This window comes from Podarcis pityusensis (genome assembly GCF_964106645.2).
Source record: "Podarcis pityusensis genome assembly, chromosome: 1".
Taxonomy (NCBI): Eukaryota; Metazoa; Chordata; class Lepidosauria; order Squamata; family Lacertidae; genus Podarcis; species Podarcis pityusensis.
The window spans coordinates 133,149,516-133,164,339 of record NC_138028.1 but is presented as its reverse complement, the minus strand read 5'-3'; the positions used below and the strand labels follow the sequence as shown (position 1 = coordinate 133,164,339).

The 14,824-nt window shown below is 40.6% G+C and overlaps 1 protein-coding gene across 4 annotated transcripts in view; it reads right to left on the bottom strand.

The window, feature by feature from the left end:
• Positions 1-14,824, bottom strand: part of AGAP1 (ArfGAP with GTPase domain, ankyrin repeat and PH domain 1) — a 320,069-nt gene that overhangs the window by 281,718 nt on the left and 23,527 nt on the right. For 2 of the 4 annotated variants that reach the window (XM_081016056.1, XM_081016055.1), the window contains exons 2-4: positions 6,025-6,083; positions 1,723-1,810; positions 974-985 (exon numbers count right to left, since the gene is read on the bottom strand). In XM_081016056.1, the coding sequence (XP_080872182.1) occupies positions 974-985; positions 1,723-1,810; positions 6,025-6,083 (159 nt within the window). The remainder of the gene's footprint in view (positions 1-973; positions 986-1,722; positions 1,811-6,024; positions 6,084-14,824) is intronic. The other 2 variants (XM_081016057.1, XM_081016058.1) reach the window with 1 other exon arrangement.

Here is a 14,824-nt window from a genome sequence, read left to right as displayed (position 1 = left end):
TGATTTTTAAAAATTGTGAACTTTATCCAGTACTGTGCCACACAGTACTGCAGTCAGCAAGTGTAAATATGTTTTACTCAGTGATTCTCCTGTATCCCATTTCCCAAAAGTTAATCAGAGATCATGAATTGAGGGGAGTTTGGGGGTTCTACATCTAACTCATATGCAATATGTTTTCCTCACTTAGTGGCTTTTGAGCAAATATTTTTGGCACTTTCATTAAGAAAGCAAAAGTGAACAGCAAGTGACACATATAGTGCTCTGACCTTGGAACAATTATCCAGATAAGAATCTCAGTATTGACACAGCATAATCACTCTGCAGTTATCTATAGTTAAACAGGCAAAGCTCTCTTTCAATTAAAATGGGGGGTGGGGGTGGGGGGCTTTAAGAGTCTCTAAAAAGCCCCATACTACCACCAGCTCAGATCTGCTATACAGCTTAACTGAGGGCAGGCACAAAGCGTTCTTCTTGTGGCTTCTTATACAGCGCTACTACTTGCTCTATGGATGCAAAACCACACTGAGGCATCTCAGGCAGATGTAAACACTGGAGTAGCACTCTCTCCTACTTTAGCCTTGACTTGTGAAGTCAGTGAATCAACAATGAATGTAGCATGAACTTAACTGTTCTCCCGCCCTGTCCTATTAACAAAGCAAGATTTGGGAGATTTTGGGGTTAGAAGGCTCTGAGTCAAAATCAAATGCCTTTTGTGGGTTCCCTTTGTAACTATTGTTAGCATACAGAAGTTAAGAGCACCTTAGGAAATGTTAATTTCAAACAGATGTTGTTACAGACACATGACTCTACGTATGACTATTACTAAGACATCTACAGCAAGTGACAGTGGGATGCGTTTGTAACTTAAAATCAAAGGGAAACAAAATGGCACACAAAACAAGGGGAAACTCGTACAAAAGCTTTGCTTCCTCTCTTCAAAACAAGTGCTGCTATGAAGAGGACATATAGTTACCTGCATCCATATCTGCAAAGAATGGAACAGCCAGTAAGGAAAAGAAGGAACCAGAAATTCAGTGTCTCAGTTGCATTTTAAAGTTCATAAGGAGAATAAAAATATCAGGATATTAATTTTTGTGAGTGTTACCTTAATTAGATGCTACTATTATTCATACAATTTCAAACCTAAACCCACTCTGTTCAACTGAAATCAACTAATTAGCCATAATCAGAGTTTTAACAACTTTTTTATTTTTATAGCTGTTTCTAAAAATTGAGCGGAACAATAAAGTGAACAAGTGACATGCAAATTATATTCTCAACCTCTTCAGTAAGGCAAAGGACTAAAATATGAGTTGGTACTGATGTCCTCACAAATAGTTTAAGAGGCAAATTATGAAATCAGATTAAGAATATTGCCCACATGAAGAATTCACAACTAAAACCAGAGTAGTTGTGATGGGGAATGGGAAGCATTCTGCTAGCATTTAGACTTCTTGCAGTTGGGTACACTTTGTGAAACAAGGTAAGCTAGCTATTACCAACTTGCTCCTTTTAAGAGTATGTGGAGGCAAGTATGCAAAATTCCAATTCCAATTTCATTCATTCATTCATTTGTTGAATTTATATACCGCCCTATACCTGGAGGTTTTCAATTTCTAACACAATACCCTTGTATGCTAATATCACACAAAATACTGTTGCTAACAGACAGCATAAAGGTTTAATAAAAGCATGCTTCCAATGGTGTATCAGTCATTGTACCTTCTGGTGATTCCTCCTGGACATACGTCCCAGTCAGATATCGATGTACAAGGGCAGATTTACCACTAGCTAAGTTGCCCACAATTCCCTGTGGAGATAAAAGGTGAAAGGTTTTTTTACTTTAACTTCAAATTATTACAAGTGGAGATGTCACTTGACAAATTTGCAAATGGAAATGAATTACTTTTAATGCTAAATCAATACTAAATTTAGATACTCAAGCCAACACCCTCCTTTCAAATAACATCAGAAGCAGGAAGCATAATCAGGCAAGGGAAAAGGTACTAAGCTAAACTTATGTTTGCTATTCTGAATTAAAGCAGTAAATGTCCTCTATGCACTAACAGGGAAAACCACTTATCTCAATTCAGAATTAGATGGGCCCTTCTGAGCCTGTGGGGGACTCCTCAGAAAGACCTCTCACCCGACCTCATAGCAATAGTCTGTGGGGCCAGGAAGATTGCAGGGGCCACGAGGCAACATGCATCTCCCCATAGGTGTGGAGGAAGACAAACAGGGGCAGTCATGGTCTCATGCCGTTTACCTTCCTGCCGCAGCAGTATCTATTTATCTACTTGCACTGGTGTGCTTTCAAACTGCTAGGTTGGCAGGAGCCACAGTACCACCCGCGTCCCTGCACTTCTGTGCGCTCTGGCACTCACCATGGTGTCCTGTTGCACCAGAAGCGGTTTAGTTATGATCCGGTTTCCACATGACCCAGAAACCTGTCTGTGGATAAATGCCAGCTCCCTTGGCCTGAAGGCAAGATAAGCGCCGCACCCCATAGTCACCTTTGACTGGACTTAATTGTCCAGGGGTCCTTTACCTTTTACCACGGCCTCACAATGTACTGCAGGCTTCCTGGATACCACAATACTTGAGGAAGGAAAAGCCTCACGGTGGTGAGGAGTTTCTGGCCATAACAGGATTTGGAAAACACAAGTATTTCAATGACTGGGATTTCCTCACTAAAATAAGATTTGGACAGGCATGACTTGGGAGAGTCTTGCTTTTATTCACTTATTTAATTTGTATACCGCTGTGACGGACAGCTGAGCCAGACCAGCGTCTGGTGACGCAGTGCCTCGGAATTCCACCAAAGGGATGGAGCCCCTCTCTGATTGGCTACCAAGACAGCCAGCCAGAAGGGGGTGGAGCCAGCACTTTGGGAGGGAAAATAAAAGGAGCCGTTTCTGAGGCAGAGAGTTAGATAAGGGCTGGATTTGAGATGCGAGAAAAGGATTAGGACAGGGTTTGTCTGAGGGAGAATTAGTTCTGATTTGAATGTTACAACTGATTACTGAGTAACTGAAGTTTAAGAAAAGCTGTCCATATACTGTGTTTAAGCCTGTGACATTTTTATTTAGTTTAAGTAATAACTTAACTTCTACCTGAAAGAACACACCTCCTGACCCAACTTTGCTTCACCAAACCCCTTTTTGTGTGAATAAAACTTGTTTATCAACTCTGAATCAAACTTTCCCTCTCACAAGACCCCCACAAGTTAGCCTGTGTTAATTGTACAAATTTGTTTAACTGGCGTACTGTGTGGTGGGTCTGCTATATGTAATTGGGTGCAGTTGACGGGGTGAGTCTGCTACAACCACCCTCCATCCATACGTAGATCTCAGGGTGGTTCACAACATAAAAAATACAAGATTAAAAAATACAAGTACAAAATACCTAATCAAAACAAGAACCAAAACAAACCAATAACACCCCCACCCTCTCCCACAACACATTTAAAAGATGTAAGCAGCCAAAGGCCTGATTACAGAGGAAAGTTTTTGCCTGGCGCCTAAAGATATGTGATGAAGGTGCCGGGCAAGCCTTCCTCAGGAGAGCATTCCACAAATGGGGAGCCACTGCAGAAAAGGCCCATTCTGTACCAGCTGAATTTCCTGACCAATCTTCAGAAGAAACTTCCCTTGAACAGTTCCTGGAAAGCTGACAAAGCAAAAAGAGGAAGAAATCCACCTCAACCTGATATTTCTCCTTTTAGCCTATGACCGCTGCTAGCTCCAATTAGCTTCCACCTTCAAGTACCACTTCAGAGCAACTTGTTCACCTCTGTGCGTTCCTAACATCCTTAGTGCATTTGCGGAATTGTGCATTTAAGCATTTCTCTTATTCTACATGATGACAAAATGTGTAACATTGTAGACTCACTCTTTGAAATACATCTATACTTTTTCTACAGCATCTTATTCCCATTTTCCTATTTTTGTAATGCAATATTCTGCACTGAAGAAACTATCATTCTCACTGCATTTGAATGCCATGTTAAGTCATGGTTTAGAAGCGCTAGCTTCTGCATTTATTCATGGTTGGATCCAGAACTGTGGTTAACATTATCCAGCGTTAGCTGAAACAAAACAAAATAAATGAAACAAAATAAAAAAATTCCTTCCATTAGCACCTTAGAGACCAACTAAGTTAGTTATTGGTATGAGCTTTCATGTGCATGTACACTTCTTCAGATAACAAGCCAGTTTCAAAAACAGTTTGAAGTTGGCTTGTTTTATTTTAGCTATTTAAATTAAACTAAAAAATTCCTTCCAGTAGCACCTTAAAGACCAACTAAGTTAGTTCTTGGTATGAGCTTTCGTGTGCAAGCACACTTCTTCAGATACCAAAGCTCATACCAAGAACTAACTTAGTTGGTCTTTAAGGTGCTACTGGAAGGAATTTTTTTGTTTTGACTATGGCAGACCAACACGGCTACCTATCTGTAACTTAAATTAAACTATTAACTATATAAATTAAACACTGCTGCAAAACGGAGGTTGTGCAAGACAGAATGACTATAGTTTCATTTCCATTAATAGGCTACTAGGTATAATTAACTACAGTTAACGGATGCTGCAATGGTACTTATAATTAGCTCCTTTTTCTATTCTTATACATAATAGCTCAGGGTGTGGCTCAGACATTATAAAAGCAGCTTCCTCAAACAGTTACTTCTGGAACACAGAACAAACCCTTCAATTAGTACTAAGATTAACTGAAGCAATCAAAACCCAACTGCAGTTGAGCCACTAAAAAGAGTAACAATGCAGTTATATTCAGTATGTGTACACAAAAACAGATGGCAAAAATAACCATATTATAATTAAAATTTAAAAACAAATAATACCAAAGTAGAAACAATAATTTGAGAAATACGCAGGCTGTTTGGAGACAATATGCTTTACCTTGTTCTGCCCCCTCAGGCCACACATAAGGAATAAGAAACTTATCGTACTTCAACCTGAAAGGAGCCTCGACTCATCCCAACTAAAATATATCAAAACCTTGGTTTTTGAGCAGCTTAGTTCTTGAACATTTTGGCTCTCGAACGCCGTAAACCCAAACGAGAAATACCAGGTTGAGGTGGATTTTGGAAGCCGAACATCCGGTGGGACTTCCACGGCTTACGATTGGCTGCAGGAGCTTCCTGAAGCCAATCAGAAGCCGTGCTTTGGTTTCCGAACATTTTGGAAGTCGAACAGACTTCCGGAACAGATTCCGTTCAACTTCCAAGGTACGACTGTATATTACTGTAAATAGAATACTTCAGAAAATAAGAAAAACATTTTTATTCAACCATGTTTTAATGCTGCGCTAAACCATGGCTTAGCACTACATGCATGAACTAGAACAAGCCAGAGCAAAGCCTCAGGCTTGTGAACTTCCACCTCCCCTCTCCTGCACATCAGAGAGGACAACTTTGCCAGTATTTAGTTTCACATTTACTGTTTATTGTGCCGTATGGCCAGAATGGTTTTATCAATCATTCTCATTTTAAAAAGGCCAGCTTCATAACCAATGATTTTAAATAAAATTGACCATAGTTTGTAATAACCCACAACCTCCAGCTTTCGCAACACAAAAAAGCAAATATTATTTTAAAGAGAAAGCAAAGACCAGCAAGATCTTTCACCTGGCCACAAGGAAGAGAAAAGGCCACAAGACTGAGGCTTTGCTCAAGCCTCTTCCAGCTTTTTGACAATATTGCTACACCATCTTCAAAAAGGGTGGGGGGGGGATAAGACCCAAGAAACAACAGGCTGGTGAGCTTGACATTGATACCAGGAAAGGTCCTAGTATCAGTGCCAAGTAGTCAACCCAAACATAAACACCTTTATTTTTCTCCTGAGTTACATTTGAAAGCTTTAGAACCTGGCATGGTACAGAGCCATTCAGAGTAGTTGTTCAACTAAATGAGTGAAAGAAACAAATATTTCATCTGCAGTGTCAACATGCATTAAACCAAATAACTTAAGAAACAAACTAAAAGTAGTGTACTGAAATGTTACTTACCACTTTGAGTTCTGGCACAGATCGACTTAGTGTCCACTCCTGGCTATTTACAAAGGCATCTGTAAAATTGAACATTTTTTAATAAAGCATTTTAAGCATACATCAGTACTAAATAATTGTTACAGGTGACTTAACTTATTTTCATGTTATTATCTATTGCCTGGCCCCAAAGTGAGAGCAGAGCTCTGCTGCATAATGGGGATTTCCCACCCATCCACCTCCCCACTGGAGCCCCCTGCACCTGTCAAAACTGTTTTTGAGATTTGGGGGACTTTCCCTGAAAAGTTGAGGCACGAGTGGCCTGCAGCAGAAAGGGGGAGTCAGCAGAATTGGATGGGCAAATTGTACAAGAAAAAAGGCTCTTCTACCCATACAAATAATCTTTGGTTCCCATCAAGTTATATTTTAATAAGAAAACCCTTCTATTTCATAGCTCTGTTCAGTGACAGCTCATTTCTGAAAAACAGATAGCTCTGTGATGCATGTCATTTTCTGTGCTAAGAACACTTAACTGTAAGATTATGGTGATAGTCATGTATACTTTGCCCATTAATTTAGAATCTTAACAGCTTAAGTTTATGCACCTAAGGCTTTGCCATTTATTAATATTATGCAGGCAAAATATAGTAATGTGCATCACTGTAGCTAAAGCAATACCTTTCACTTTCGGTAAAGATATGCCAAGTTGACATGAATGAGGAGGATAGACAGCAGCATTACATGGAAGTAACTGCCATATCCAGCCCGTAATCAGCAAGAGTGACTAGTGTACCCTCCTAATTTTATTAGCCTGCTTATAGGCCATTAACCATACAGTGGATGTGCCATTAACCATACAGTGGCAAAGTCAATACACTTTCACAAACAGATGCATCAAGTTGTAACTAATACAAATTCTCAAGCTTATTCTACCTAGACATCCTTATTCTATTTTTTGCAGTTCTTCTGGAATAGCAACAGAAGTCCAAAATATGTATGGTGTTTAATCCTAAGTACTACTCTCCGTTGCCATTTTGCACCCATTACTTATACCAGAATGAATCATAGGTGATATCTACTCTGAGGTACCTCATACAGGAACATGTTTCCTTATTTTAAAATAAGGAAGGAAATGCCAAAATTAGAAACCACTTAATGGCCAGCATGGCACAGCAACATTATTTGCCCTGTTGTTGTTTAGTCGTGTCCGACTCTTCGTGACCCCATGGACCAGAGCATGCCAGGCACTCCTGTCTTCCACTGCCTCTCGCAGTTTAGTCAAACTCATGCCCTAACATGCATATAGATATAGGTCTCTAGACACATAAACTATTCCTTTCATGTTAACACCCAATTAAAAAAAAAAAAAGAAATCATGGTTTTTAAGACACAATTTGCTTCCTTAAAATAGTAAGTGCATGGCTATTCAATTAAATAGAAATGTCTGTCTTGTTTTAACATTTCCATATTTCACATATACATTAAGAATGTACACTTGGTTTCATAACTTTTTTTCTTCTTTTTAAAAACAATTCTATGTGAAGCTATTTTGTCACCCAATGGGGACAGCATTCCTGTTCCATTTTTATTTTTTTGTGGTTTTTTTGTAAAGTAAAGGCATGTGGTTAGGAACATTTGGGTTGAAAAGTATTACCAAGTACAGTGGTACCTCGGTTTAAGAACAGCCCTGTTTATGAACTATTTGGTATACAAACTCTGCAAAACCAGAAGTAGTGTTCCGGTTCTGGTCTACGAATGGAATCTGAACGGTGGAAGGGCACCGGCAGCAGGAGGCCTCATTAGGGAAAGAGTGCCTCGGTTTAAGAACGGACCTCCAGAACGAATTAAGTTCGTAAACCGAGATACCACTGTATATAACTACTACTACAAGCACTACCACTATCACTACTATTTCCTGCCCCGCCTCCCAAAGGAGCCCACGGACCCATGTTCAAGTTTTTGGGCAGCCCAAAGTCAAAGCATCACGAACAAGGTTGAATTATGCAAAATATCTATATGTTGAAGCATAGATCTTCATCAGAAAAGTGTCTTAAGTCCTTTACGCTAAGGTTTTTAAGATATACATATCCTGAGATACCCTTCAAGAATCCCAACATCCCTTCAAGAAGCACAGAAGATTACCGAGAGAAGTTAAGAAGTTTGAGCATCAGTTGCCTTGACCTTCTAGACACTGGCTTCTGGAACACACATTTAATGAACTGGTTTAACCTCGCATGGACTTGGAAACCTTAGCAATCTGCCTCCCTACCAGTGATGTGAGCTGGAAAATCATCTACAGTCGTACCTCGGAAGTCAAACAGAATCTGTTCTGGAAGTCCATTTGACTTCCAAAGTGCGGCTTCTGATTGGCTGCAGCTTCCTGCAGCCAATCAGAAGCTGCAGTAGACTTACAAAAGAATGTTCAAAAACTGGAACACTCCTGGTTTTCAATTGTTCGGGAGCCGAAACGTTCGACTCCCATGGTGTTCGGGAGCTGATGTACAACTGTATTACCAAAAGGGGATAGTTTGGTAAAATTAATATAAAAAATGAATACAACAGTCAATTGCAACTGTGAATCTTTCAAACTTAACTTTTTCAAATTACTCTCCCCTAAGAACTTTGCATGTGTATAAATGCATCCATGCTTAAATTAAAGTTAATAAGCCTTAAATAATAATAAAATTTTATTTATATCCCTCCCTTCCCAGCCGAAGCCGGGCTCAGAGCGGCTAACAACAGTAAAATGATACAACATTCTAAAATCATTTCATTATAAAATCAATTCAAATCAGATTAATGGCAACCATTGGGCTAGAGTTCTGTGAGGATTGCCAGAGGAGGGAGTCAGGCTGCGCCCTGACCAAAGGCCTGGTGGAACAGCTCTGTCTTGCAGGCCCTGCGGAAAGATGTCAAGTCCCGGAGGGCCCTAGTCTCTTGTGACAGAGCGTTCCACCAGATAGTGGTGTGTGTTTTAATTTGCATAATGCATGTTATAGCCCTTAGATGTTTTCTGTCTCAGATCAACTTGTAAATGGTGGCCAAAATACCTAAATAAAAAGTTGTAAATGCTAACAAAATATTTTTGTGCCATCACTAAAATTACTAAGGCCACCATCTGGCATACAGTTGAATTATTGTAAGCATTAATCTCTCCCCTATTTAATTCAGACCATGACCTTAATACTAGTTTAGTTCTTAATCATCTGGCTATTTCAGTACATCTGGCATCTTCTTTGCCTCTGACCTGGAACCTTCTAATATTTTTAACCCACTTCCATCAACACATGACAGTATTTAACATAAAAGCGCGCACTGAAGAGAGAAAAATGTTATATATGGCTTTAAATAGAAAACTCCTGATAAGAAAGTATAGAAACAAACAAATAGGATTCTAGTAGTGGCATATATGGCTGCTAACTACAAAATACAATGATGCAATTGCTTCCAGACAGCTATTATCTGAAAAAATAAGGAAGAAGTAAATAGTCCTCAGATCACAGCATCATGGAATCTAGTAAGAGTAATGATTCTGAAGTGATCCACATCTGATCTGCGTATTATTCCTGGCTCCTCTCCCCATCTTTAAAAGTGCAGGCAGTTTGTTCCTAGCTCTGCAGAAGTCAGGGAAGTGCATTCACTGACCCCCTGCTGTACTTGAAGAAAGTAGCATCTGGCAAGCCTGCTTTGCTATCCTGTCTTCCCAATGCCGCATGTCACTGCCACTTACCTAGAGATGGGAAGGCTCAGGGCGGGGAACAGAAAATTTAAGGGAGGAAATGGTTTTTCCTTCTTTCCCTGTTTTACCCCCTTCCAAGACTTTTTTGCATTTCCCCCCCCCCAAAAAAAAATTGAAATCACTATTTCTTGCAGGCATCTCCACCAAACAGTTTGTGGCAAAGGCCCCTGTCTAGCGGGTAGCAGCTGACTAGAACCAGGGAGTCTGAATTCTCATTCAGTTGTGAAACCCATTAAGTGACTGTGGGTCAGTCATATACTCAGTCTAACCTACCTCAGAGAATATTTTGCTCAGGACAGCATATTTATTTTTTACATGGTTTTTATTATGTTGTAAACCATTTTGGTGGGTTTTTATGAATAACAGTATATAAATTGCTTGGTCCCTGCTTCTGCCCACCTAGCAGTTCAAAAGCACGTCAAAGTGCAAGTAGATAAATAGGTACCGCTCCGGCGGGAAGGTAAACGGTGTTTCCATGCACTGCTCTGGTTGGCCAGAAGCGGCTTAGTCATGCTGGCCACATGACCTAGAAGCTGTCTGCAGACAAACGCCCAGCTCCCTCAGCCTATAGAGCAAGATGAGCACAGCAACCCCAGAGTCATTTGCAACTGGACCTAATGGTCAGGGGTACCTTTACCTTTTAGTAGTAGTAGTAGTAGTAGTAGTAGTAGTACACTCACAATCAGTATCATTTGCAAAGAACTCTCAGTAAGGATTTATGTATACTTATTTAAGAAATGCGTTTGCCAACTTTCAGAGTCAAGCTCTCCCAAGATAGCTTACAAAAAGTAAATACACTAAAACAATCCACTTTCAAATATTTCCATTTTAATCGCATCATGACCTAAAAGTTCTAATTTTGATACAATCCTTTATTCTATAGCATCCATGTCTTGAATGTAATTTACATCAGTGAAGAATTAAGTGTTAACTGCCTCCTGAATGCCTTCTCTTGCATAACTTTGGTATGGTCCAGCAACAACCTTGATTAAAAAAACACTACTTCTGCAAAATCTGGTAGAATTAAACTAGACAGTTTCTTAAAAGCTTCATAATGTATCCAAATACTGTATTAATATGTCCAACTGATACATACCTTAAAACCACCACAAAAGCATGCAAAAGGACCATTGTTCATGAAATGAAGTCATTTTAACTCTGATCTTTGTAGTGACAGTATCTAGGTACAGTGGTACCTCGGGTTAAGAACGTAATTCATTCCGGAGGTCCATTCTTAACCTGAAACTGTTCTTAACCTGAAGCACCACTTTAGCTAATGGGGCCTCCCGCTGCCGCTGTGCCGCCACCGCACGATTTCTGTTCTCATCCTGAAGCAAAGTTCTTAACCCAAGGTACTATTTCTGGGTTAGCGGAGTCTGTAACCTGAAGCGTATGTAACCCGAGGTACCACTGTATACACATTACAAGTTCTACATCATGGTCTAACAGTGAAAGGCACACATATACATATACATATATATATATATATATATATATACACACACACACACACACACACACACACACATATATATATATAGTCCAGTAACACCTTAGAGACCAACTAAGTTTGTTCTTGGTATGAGTTTTCATGTGCATGCACACTTCTTCAGATACAAGGCAACCGTTTTAAGCAACTACAACATGTTAGTAACAGGAACATTTAATGCATTATGATATGGAGATAAAAGGTATTAATGTATTTAAGTCTAGCTGGAACTGCATTAGGCTGATGTCCCTTTGGACTTCATAGTGCAATCTCTTGAATTCCCAAGTAGAGAGGGCACTGACACTCCTAATAGTTCCTTCTCACAATATCGCAAGGTGGTTAAAGAATGAGGCTCAAAAAGGAGAATTATTTAACATGAAATAGAATCCTTTCTTTAAGAATGAGTGTTGTGTTAGATTTCATATCCAATATGAAATTGAAGAGTGAATGAGGGGGTATAGTTTTTCAAAATGCTACCAGAGTTAAAGGATTTGATCTGCTAAGTAGAATTGCCTAATTACTTCTCAGCAGAGTGACAGATGTGTAATTAGTATTCAAGATTATCCACTCATTCCCCATCAACTGTGAATGTGACAGTTGGTTATGGCAATGCTTTGAGTAAAATGTACTCAATAAATACATTAAGCAGAGGATAAATAAAGTTGCGATGTGAAAGGTTGAAAAGGTACAAATGTTTACTCAAGGCAGACTAAAAAGCAACACAAACTGTTGACAAGGGAGAAGACGTTTGGTCTTCCTGACCAATCTAAAAACCAAGGAGTAAACAGGAGGTATGGCCATGGTTTACAGGACTTCTCTCTCTTTTGTTTTGTTCCATTCCATCAGTCATCTCTCGTGAAAAATGGCAAACAGAAGCTAGTCCTAGTATAACGTGGATGGCAAAGATCAAGAAGTATTGCTTCTAAAGCAGGGTGGGGACCTTTTGGCTCCATGAGTTAGTATCTTAGCGGGACCTAGCCTTGCAGACCAAACTGCAGGAGGCAATGATGGCCACAAACCTGGATGGTTTTAAGAGGACTGGACAAATTCATGGAGGAGAAAACCAACAATGACTACTAGCCAAGATGGTTACGTTCTGCCTCCATGGTTAGAGTTACACTTCTGAATACCAACTGCTGGAAGCCACAAAAAAGGGAGAGGGCTCTTGTGCTCAGGTCCTGCTTGCCAGCTTCTCCTATGCATCTGGCTGGCCACTGTGAGAACAGGATGTGACAGGTGGGCCACTGACCTGATCCAGGAGGCTCCTCTTATGTTCTTAGCCCTCCCCACCTGTCAATCCACCTGTCATCACAATAACATCAGGTGACTGCACACTTCAAAGTCCCAAAGAAGAAACTGGTCATTGAACAACTATAAGCAAATCTGGAGGATGTGGACCATTTGAATCCCTTCCAATCAGGATTCAGGCTTCATCATGGGACTGAAACCTTCTTGATCACACTGGTTGATGATCTGGCGAGCTACGAACAGAGGTGAAAGCTGTTTCCTAGTTCTGCTGGATCTCTCAGTGGCTTCTGATAACATCAATCATGGTATCGTTCTGGACCATCTAGGAGGGTTGTGAGTTCAGAGAACTGTTATACAGTGGTTCTGCTCCTTCCTCCTGGGCCATCGCCAAAAAGTGGTGTTGGGGGTTAGTGTTCAGACCCCTCGGCACTCACTTATGGGGTGCCTCAGGTCTCCATCCTCTCCCCCATGCTTTGCATCATCTACATGAAGTCGCTGGGGGAGATCACCAGGGGTTTGGACTGGGTGTTCAACATTATGCAGATGATATCCAGTTCTACCTCTTGTTTAAATTGGAAGGAGTGAAGGCAGTGAACGTCCTCTGTGAGTGTCTGGAGGCTCCTCCATTTCTTCAGTGGGGTGCAGTTATAATAATTATAATTAAAATAGTAATTATTTTATTGTTTATACCCCACTCATCTGGCTGGGCTTCCCCAGGCACTCTGGGCGGCTTCCAGCAAAATTTAAAAAAAATAAAAAATGTCAGACATGAAAATGGGTTGAGGTTGAATCCTGACAAGTACAGTTTCTGGGGGACAGGCAGGTTGCGGGGGAGCTCCCTAGTCCTCAACCGGGTAACTAAAGAAGCAGGTGTGCAGCCATGGGATCATTTTGGACTTACAGGTGTCCATGGAAGTGCAGGATATTTCTGTGTCCGGGGCAGCTGTCAACCAGCTCCATCTGGTACGATGGCTGAGAACTGGATGCACTCTGTCTGGTAGTGGTACCCACCCTGTGAAATGCCCTCCCATTGGATGTTAAACAGATAAGCAACTATATGACTTTTAGAAAACATCTGAAGGCAGCCCTGTACAGTTTCTGATGTTGAGGTTTTATTGTGCTTTTAAAATTTTGTTGGGAGCTGCCCAGAATGGCTGGAGCAACCCAGTCAGCTGGGTGGCATGTAAATAATAACATTATTATTGTTATGATTCAGGATGCCTTCCCTTCCAAACTGCAATCACAAGTGCACTTTAAGACTCCTGATTGTACACCAGCATCCTCTACCAGGCCACAGCTTTGGGAAACCAACCTTTTGGACCAAATTAGAACTCCATCCCTCTCTAGAGTCTTCCCACATGGCCTATGTGACAGTCAATCAAACATCGCTTGACAAAGCTACTCAATAGCCCATATTCAAATTTGCAGGATGGGATTTCAGTTAAACATGTCTTCTTTGCCTCCTTTATCTCCCCAGTGAAGATGCAAGGCTCTCTCTTAACTGTGATGTCAATAATTAAAAGGACCACTTCCCATGGGCTGGCTCTGTTCATCCCTTGTCCCACTGCCAGCCAACTGCACTCCAAGAAGAAAACCATTTGGGGGGGTACACAGGGGGACACATATAAAGGAAAGTTCCACTGCATAAGTGGCAGTCCTTGTGCACATGGTACCACTTTGTTGGATACAACCCAACTTGAATTTGTACTCAAGTCTCTCCTATCCAAGTTCTAATTCTTCTACAGTGGTGCCTCGCAAGACGAAATTAATCTGTTCCGCAAGTCTCTTCGTCTTGCGGTTTTTTCGTCTTGCGAAGCACGGCTATTAGCGGCTTAGCAGCTATTAGCGGCTTAGCAGCTATTAACGGCTTAGCGGCTATTAACGGCTTAGCGGCTTTAAGAAAAAGGAAACAAACTCGCAAGAACTCGCAAGACGTTTCGTCTTGCGAAGCAAGCCCATAGGGAAATTCATCTTGCGGAACGACTCAAAAAACGGAAAACTCTTTCGTCTAGCGAGTTTTTCGTCTTGCGAGGCATTCGTCTTGCGGGGCACCACTGTACTCCACCATTTATTGGGAAAGTCACTTTTTAATCTACTTGGCATAATTAGTGAAATGAAATGCCACTGTCCATTTCTTGAAGGGAAAGCATGATGCGCATTACATAAATAAAAGCAATGAATGAAATAATCATACTGGAGTAAATTTAAGTTAAAATGCAAGGAATAATTAATAACATGTTGATGATTTCCCACTGAGTTGCGGCTTTCACATCCCCCAACACTGCTCCCATTTAAAAGAGATATTTAATTCCATAGCCCTTTCCTCTGTTTTCATTATATTTACT